Below are 8862 nucleotides of genomic sequence, written 5' to 3' on the forward strand. Positions count from 1 at the left end.
AGTATATGGATAAAAAAAATGTTCTTATTTTCGTTTCTCATTATACAAGAGTGTTCCGTTCTGTATCTGTTTCTTTTAATTTTGGTCTGTATGTAATACGCCCACCGCCCTGCTCACAGCATCCAGTACCTTCCCCGCTTGTGACCAGTCAGTGTCTTGCTGTTTTTCTCAGTAAAGATGGCCGCATAGAATTTACAAGAAAATCCTCGATGTTCTTCACACTCAGATTCAATGATGAATGTATCGCTCCTAGGACTACTATTCTATACCCCTATTTCTACTATTTCATCACGTCAAAGTCAAAGTAAAAGTGACGTTACGGCCGTCGGTCAGTCGACCAGTGTGTCTTCGAATAAAACACCCACCTGGGGCTCATGACCAGATATTTAATACTTGTTGGGAGTTACGGTCTTGTTTTTGTGGGGCGCCCTCTCTGACGAGAGGACGGGTCTGCCTTTTGTATATGCTGCTGGTCCTTGCCAGCGCAGTCTTTCTCGGGCCCGAGTCCCTTAGGACTCACGACCATGTCTTACTACCTACATTTCGCAGGGTCACGGTGGATGTATTCGACCCCACCTCCAAGTCCAAGTCACATTGCGACTGACGGTCAGTTAGTCAGTAAGTCTTGGTATCGAGCACCCTCCTAGGGCTCATGACCAGATATTTATTACTCCTCGACTGTTACCGTCTTCTTTCTGTGGGCGCCCTCTCTGACGAGAGGACGAGTCTGTCTTTTGCATATGCTGCTGGTCCTTGACAGTGCAGTGTTTCCCGGGTCCTAGTCCCTTGGGACTTGCGACCATATTTACTGTCTCACATTTGAGACTTCCCTTTTCGTCGCCTCCTACTACTCGCAGGGTCACGGTGGAGGTATTCGACCACGCCTCCACACGGGGTTCGACCCCCACCTTCTGACTGTGTCCTTTTATAACCCCTCGGCATTGACCACACAGAAAACACAGCCCGTATTGTTGACGAGGTGTTTACCGAGCTGTTGCATAGCAATAGACGTTCTATTGTCGCGAGGAAATGTGTTTACCGAGTCGTTGCCTAGCAATGGGTATACACGTCACAATTTAGATTCAATGAAAAATGTATCGTTCCCAGGACTCTAAAATCGGTGTCTACCAGAAGATGTGGAAGTTCATGGAGAGCAAGAAGCCGTCTGTGTTCGTTTCGACGTATGAAGATGGTGTGAAGAGGGTGCTAGAAGGGAACTACGCCTTCCTAATGGAGTCCACCATGCTGGACTACGCGGTACAAAGAGACTGCAATCTTACTCAGATCGGAGGGCTACTGGACTCGAAGGGATACGGCATCGCCACCCCTAAAGGTAAGATACATCATGTCATCACAGACAGGCCAGTATACTAATCACATTTCATAACAATTTCTTATACAAAGAGCCGATTTGTGCATTCCTAAGTTCGATTTAAAATTGATGTTAAAATACTCGGCCCATATGAATCAAAATTAATTTAAGCCGAAAATATCTAGCCTAGATTTCAAATGTTATTTCTTTGTTAGAAACATCCATGTTGGAAGGTGGATACGACCCCCCTATTATGCTTTCTTTTTAATCCGTTCGTATGAAGCAGGAAAGAAACCACTGCGTGAAAGTAGAAATGTTCCATGGGCAGACATACCGATGAAAATGATAAATCTTACAGGGTCACAATGGAGAGACAAAATCTCTCTAGCGATTCTGGAGTTACAGGAGAAGGGTGTGATTCAGATCCTGTATGATAAGTGGTGGAAGAACACAGGTGACGTATGCAACAGGGACGAGAAGAGTAAGGAGTCGAAGGCCAACGCCCTTGGCATCGAAAATATTGGTAAGTCTCGAAAAAATATTCCTACAATAACATTCGCTCCTGAGACTAGACGAGTTCCAGGCCAGTGATTAATATTTAGTTTGTGTTTGTGTTTGTGTGTGAGTGAGTGAATGAGTAAAAGGAATAGCTCTGAATAATCAATTAGGTAAAATCTTGCTTCATGTAAAGCAAAAGTTAATACGTTCTAGACACAAACTTAAAAAAAATCACTTGGTAACTTCAAACATACTTTCTCCAGTACCAAATTTAATTGAAACCGGTTCAGTATTTGCGGAAAAGGAACATGTAGACATATATACAGGCAAACGGACATGATCTCACTCTGTACTTCATTTCATGCACTCTGTGACAAAAAAAATGTTGTACTAAGGCCCAGAGGACAGTAACTTCAACATGGATTACAATATGTGTCTAGACTTGCTCTGGGGTCCACCCAACCTTCTATCCGATGGGTACCGGGAGCACTTTCCCCGGGGATAAAGCAGCCGGGGCGTGAAGCTGGCCACTAACCTCCAACTGGTACCGAGGCCAAGAATATGAGGATCTATACATCCACTCCCCCACACGCCTTCATGGCGTGTTCGTGACGCCATACCGCTGCGTAATATCTATGACTGACGAATCTATTTCTAATGCTCATACCCTTCACGTTTTCCGGTTACAAATTTGTCTGAATTCGCCATTTTTCCTGTGCACAATACGCGACCTGCCCATTTCATCATTTCTTTACCTCGCAACCTTAATAATAATAATAATAATAATAATAATAATAATAATAATAATTCAATTCGTTATTATTTATGNGTGGAGGCCCATAGGGTTGTGAGACGTCGATGTTCTCACATTTTCTAGACAATCGGCTCACAGATGGCGGTAAGATTGTGAGCCTTACGAGCCGGCCGCCCTCTACCCCCAGGAATATTCCTGGTACGCATTTCTGTCACAGGCTGAACAGACCTCAGGGCCATTGTGCGGCTGGAAGGATTAGGTTAACTGAAAAATCAAATAACCTCATCGTGAATCGAACCTGCGACCTTTCGGCCTGTAGCACTGTGCCTCAACAAACTACGCTACCGCATGCCCTCACCACCCTAATAATATCCGGCGAAAAATAAAGATTACGGAGCTCCTATATCCAATATTTCGTTGCATCATACTGTAATTTCCTGTGACACTAAGTTCATTATAATGATACAAAAGAACATAAGCCCCATTTCATGTCATATACGGCTCAAAATTTGTTGACCTGGTCGCTCTCAGCAGCATGCGCACTAAATCTGGTCGAGTCCACTGACTAAGATAGCAATTGTAGGGTATGGGTTATAACAGGGCCTCAGTTGCATTGCTTCGCCCTCCCCTCCCAACACACACATATAATGCAGATGAAACCACTGACCCGATACTTGAGGCCATATTTATCACGGGCAGAGGCCAGATATAAAAATTCTGCCTGTATCTAGCAGAACAAGACACACTTAAAAGAAATACGGATTCCTTAATAAATATCCCTGTATTCATCGACGCTGAGTTCAAACGGTCCGGAGATAGGCCGAACTATGCTGTGTAAGGATCACAGGCGTGTCTATTACACTTGAACACCTTCCTACATTTTGCATGTAGACACAAAGGAATTAAATATATTGTCTCTGTAAATAAAACAACTTGTATTCTAAACGTCAAATAATACAACAGTTTGTACATGACGCACTGTCCCGTGTTTCCGGTACTTCGTTCTACACACACAGCGTTCCAAGTATTCAGACGGGTTCTGCTAAGTCACAAACAAGTACAACAATTTGTGTCTTGTTTCAAGCGAAGAGAGTGACATTTCGCGTGATAATTCTCTTGATAGATGATATATCAAGTAGACTGAGAGCATGCACTAGCAGTGAATGTTCCTGAAACTTACCACTCGCAGTTCATATGAAGCTTATCCAAACTGCTGGATTGCGAACCGAAAGTGAAGTTTCGCTGTCGGTTTCTTTCTGAAGAAGAGAAACTACATGGAATTGCGTTTAGCAGAACTCCACTCACTTACACCAAAAACACTACACAGCAACGTTCCCACACTAAGCGCGCTATCACACCTCCATAATTCCCAACATGCCGTCCCACCATGCAGGCCTACCAATCGTACGCCGACAAATGCGAGTTCTCTGCTTACATGGTCCACGGAGAGGTACCACAAAAAAAAAAAAAAAAGCAGAACATCTGGATAACGCCTGAACACATGTATGCTTACTAAATCGTCATATACAACATACATGAGTACACAGGTTTAACCGTTTCTATAAAAAAAAAAAAAAGTAAAAGGTACACTTTCCCATTTGCTTAATCAGTCAAGCACTATTTCCATGAAGACATATGGGGGACTGGAGGTATATCTCCATTTATTCTCCTCAACACTCCGTTCTCAAACACCCTCAGTCTATGTTACTCTCTTAATATCAGAGACCAAGTTTCACAACATACAGAACCACAGGAAAAACTGCATAATGAGGAACTTCATAACTTGTACTCTTCTCCAAGTATAATTAGAATGATCAAGTCAAGGAGGATGAGGTGGGCAGGGCATGTAGCATGAATGGGGGAGAAGAGGAATGTATATAGAATAAAGGTGGGGAATCCAAAAGGAAAGAGACCACTGGGAAGACCAAGGCGTAGGTGGGTGGACAACATTAAAATGGATCTTAGAGAGATAGGATGGGATGGTATGCATTGGATTGATCTGGTTCAGGATAAGGACCAGTGGAGGGCTCTTGTGAACACAGTAATAAACCTCCGGGTTCCATAAAATGCTGGGATATTCTTGAGTAGCTGCAGAATTGGCGGCTCCTCAAGAAGGGCTCAGCTCCATAAGTAAGTAAGGTATAGCTCCACATTTCCTTGACCTCGACAGTAGATGGAGGTGAGTGGTCAGCTTCACGCCTTTGCCGCTATATCTCCCGTGGAAACAGCCCCTGGTACCCATTGGATAGGAGGCTGTGTGGACACCAGATGCGGTCTGTACGCTGTGAAGAGAAAAATCTTGCACATCCGGGAATAAAACCTGGGTCGTCCAGTCAGTAGCACGTTGCTATATCGACTGAGCTATCCCGATTCCGAACCGTTTCTATAAGGCTAAGACAACTGGGGTATATGTAACAGACGCCATTCATTAAGGGTGCAACTCAATATGGGTAAAGGTAAAGCTATCCCTGACACAGGCCGTGAAGGCCCATAGAGTTGTGAGACGTCGAGACTCCCACATTTTCTCTAGACAATCGGCTCACAGATGGCGGTAAGATTGTCAGGCCCCAGGATGTTTACTGGTACTTATTTCTAGAGGCCGAGTCGACCCCAGGGCTGGAAGGATTTTGTAAATTGAAAAGAAAGAAAAATCCACCTCATCGGGACTCGAACCCGCGACCTTCTGCCTTGTAGCATTGTGCCTCAACCAACTACGTTACCGCGTGCCCCTATGATATTCTGCCCGGAATTAAATTCCTATCTATAAATTAATAGTTCTCTTAACTAAGTTACAGAATAATTTTTGAGTGTGTTTCAGGGGGCGTGTTCGTCGTACTCCTTTGTGGTCTTGCACTTGCTATTCTCGTCGCCATACTGGAATTCTGTTGGAATTCGAAGAAAAATGCCCAAACTGACCGGGTATGTACAATTTTAATATTCTTAGCTATTTCTTAACAGTTCCTGAATGCCGAATTTAATTCTGATATATTCCGCGGAAAGTCCTCCACAACGAAAATAAATACTCGTACATTACAACTCTTCCCGTATTACAGTTATCATACATCTGAAATCGTGGAGGCTTTCATTTCTATAATGACGGTTTCGTACAAAAATGATAAGATGCAATTAAAACTTTCAAACTTTATCAACGTGTTCCAGCAATCGTTATGTTCGGAGATGGCAGAGGAACTTCGGTTCGCTGTACGGTGTCACGGGTCGCGGCAGAGGCCGGCGCTGAAGAGGACGTGCACGCGTTGTTCCTCTGGCAACACCTACGTTCCCGCAGAGCTAGAGATACCGCATATCAACGGGGTCAGTGAGTACCTCCATCCATCACTAGGCCTCAACAGGCTTCACGTCCTGACCACTCAGCATTCGTACAGGTCGGATTCACATTTGTGGGCGGCATGGGGCAATGAAAATGTGAAGGCCCCTATCAGTAACAACATATCTTGTTTAGTTCTTATAATAATTAAAAATGCCAACTAACTTTTAGTGACTTTAGAAAAGCAGATGTCTCAATAAAACCTGTGGATGCTATTTGTTTTGTGGAGGCCCCGGGGAGGCCACCCAGGCCGCTCTACCTTGAATCCGGCCTTGCATTCGTCCTACAGTCAAGTTTCAATGTCTAGGAAATTTATGTTTTTTTTATTGCTAGTGGGGTGGGATTAAGTCCCTTGTACTGCGGCCACTTCTGGCCTACTGTACCAGACCCAGATGATAGGTGAGGGTGATTGTGGAGCAATTGGTGGAATGAAGATTGGCAGGGGAAACCGAAGTAATTGGAGAAAACCTGCCCCAGCGCCACTTTGTCCACCACAAACCCCACTTGACCAGACCGGGATCGAACCCGGGTCGCTGCTGTGGGAAGCCAGCGACTAACCGCTTGAGCTATTGCGCGGCCCAAATTTATAAGCAACTATCATTTGTTACTATGACAATGTGTTAATCTGGAATATATCTTGCCCACTATTTGTTGTGCAGGAGACGGGAGTTCTTCCAATGAGCGAGATGAGGAAATCGTCGCAGAGCTACGATCCTGACACCTAGTGACAGGGGCACTCAACTAACTGCGAAGGATTTAACTGTATCACGAGAATCAAAACAAAAGAGAACTTACACGAACGTTTAAAAATCTCAGAGAGATTTTACTGTGATAAAGAATGTGATGATATTGCAGATGTTTATTTATAAGTATGGACGTTATTAACGCATTTTTAAACGTATAAGAATTGTTTAGGAAATTTGGCGTGAACAGAATGAACAGTTGTTTGAGAATTCGGGAAGATATACTCGTATATGTAATAACATCAAAGAGTGTCATTAAAAAAAGATTTTAATACATGTTTGTATTGGATGTGAGTGGAAGAACTTCATTTGTTGTGGTGGTGACCAATTTAACAGTCTCGCTGGAATCTGGCCATCCGATGAGGACAAAGAATTTTTGTGGTAGTAGTGGATTCAACAACTTCCAGTGATGTGAGAAAGTGAAGACCCTCCACTAGTCTTTATATTGTCACGAGACTATAAAGTCTATAGGAACATAATTTTTAAACCATTTTCTAGTTTCTGTCCATTGATATTAAAGCACGAAATTGAAATGATGCGTAGAACATAGCTTTAAAGTGGTGATTCAGGTATTGTTAACATGAATGAAACTTTACTTTTCTTGGAACGAATAATTTTAAGATGAGTGAAGACATGAGAAAAAAACAAGTGCCATTGTTGTCGCTCTAATACCCACTTAATAGCACTACAGCAGTGCTACCAGCTTTCTAAATCTGGTTCAGTTTGTCAGTGTTAGGACAGCACGGCCTAAAATAGTATTAAGATATGAACTGTATGTACTTTTGGTAAATAACAGGCAATGTTGCCTGTTATAATTTCGAGTGGAATGTGTTTTTAAATACATCTCTACAAAAGAACAAAGTTGTTTCTGTTGTATCTTCATTAAGATTTTTGGTAAGTAAAATAAAAAATTAAAGCTATCCCTGTAACAGGCCACGAAGGCCCATAGGGTTGTGAAACGTTGAGGGTCCCACATTATCTAGACAATCGGCTCAAAGATGGCGGTAAGGTTGTCAGCCTTACGCACTGACCGCGCTTTACTCCCCTGGAAAATTATAGTGCCATAGTGCGGCCGGAAGGATTAGGCCAATGGAAAAAATCCAATGACCTCATCGGTATTTAAACCCTCGACCTTCCAACTTGTAGCATAGTGCCTTAACCACTACGCTACCGCGTGCCCAGTAAGATATTTGGTAGCTTTCAAAAAGGAAAAAAAAACTTGAAATTAATAAATGCAGACCGTAAATTACAGTACCTTGAACTTCAGAGATGTCTTGACATATTTAGCAAAAGTTATGTTCCTGAAAATAATCCAGACTAGTTGATAGCTAATCACATTTAATACAATATTTTTATTGTTTAAGGGGGCACTGGTGGGAGAAATCTATTTATACTACTGTTACAGATAAAATAGGCAATAGTACCTTTGCACTATAGTAAAATTGGAAGAATAAAATATCTTTCAACTGAATTGTGTTTTATAAGAATTACAGGCAAAAGGGTGATGAAAGTTGATAACGAATATAGCACAACCAACTTCATCTTATGATTGACTTTATCCAGCAATACATATCACTACATGAGCCAGGATAGCATAATCGGTATAGCAACAGGCTATGGGCTGGATGACCAAGGGGTTGGAGTTCGAGTCCCAGTAGGTCAATAATATTCTCTTCTCCACGTCGTCCAGACCAGCTCTGGGGTCCACCCAACCTCCTATCCAATGGGAACAGGGGATCCACAGGGGATAAAGCAACTGTGGCGTGAAGCTGACCACTCACCTGCAGCTATTGCTGAATTCAAGAAAATGTGGATCTATACATCCATTCCCCCACACGCCTTGATGACGTAGTACTTAATTAGTTAAGCACAGGAACAACTTTATCCTTTACCTTTTTACACTAATTATATTCAATATACAAATATAAAATTTTGTCTTGACCTGCTGTCACGCGAATATACCATTACAGTAACACCAGAGCTGGTGCACTCGTAATACATTATCAAAAGAAGCTGACCAAATGCTTACCCTACAGCATGGGTGAAGGCACCCAATGCCTTAAGTACTGTACTATACCATGGAAAAATGTAAGGAACATGGTGCTAAATCTCCATGCATTCTAGGCCTCAGCACTAGAAGAAAATGAGTTACCCATTGCCACAATACCCCCAATGAAACCCCCATGGTATCCACTATACAGAAGGCTCAGTATGTGAAGTCCATAGTCTG

At 42.7% G+C, this 8862-nt stretch overlaps 1 protein-coding gene across 1 annotated transcript in view; it reads left to right on the forward strand.

Moving 5' to 3' along the window:
• LOC111864984 (glutamate receptor ionotropic, kainate 2) overlaps positions 1-7553 on the forward strand; it is a 502412-nt gene extending 494859 nt beyond the window's left edge. The window contains exons 14-18 of the mRNA XM_033751646.1: positions 1108-1333; positions 1671-1835; positions 5383-5483; positions 5724-5876; positions 6549-7553. Coding sequence (XP_033607537.1) covers positions 1108-1333; positions 1671-1835; positions 5383-5483; positions 5724-5876; positions 6549-6614 — 711 coding nt within the window. The 3' untranslated portion in view covers positions 6615-7553. The remainder of the gene's footprint in view (positions 1-1107; positions 1334-1670; positions 1836-5382; positions 5484-5723; positions 5877-6548) is intronic.
• The last annotated feature ends 1309 nt before the right edge of the window (positions 7554-8862 follow it).

The sequence above is a fragment of the Cryptotermes secundus genome, unplaced genomic scaffold (assembly GCF_002891405.2).
Source record: "Cryptotermes secundus unplaced genomic scaffold, Csec_1.0 scaffold209, whole genome shotgun sequence".
In the NCBI taxonomy this organism is placed as follows: Eukaryota; Metazoa; Arthropoda; class Insecta; order Blattodea; family Kalotermitidae; genus Cryptotermes; species Cryptotermes secundus.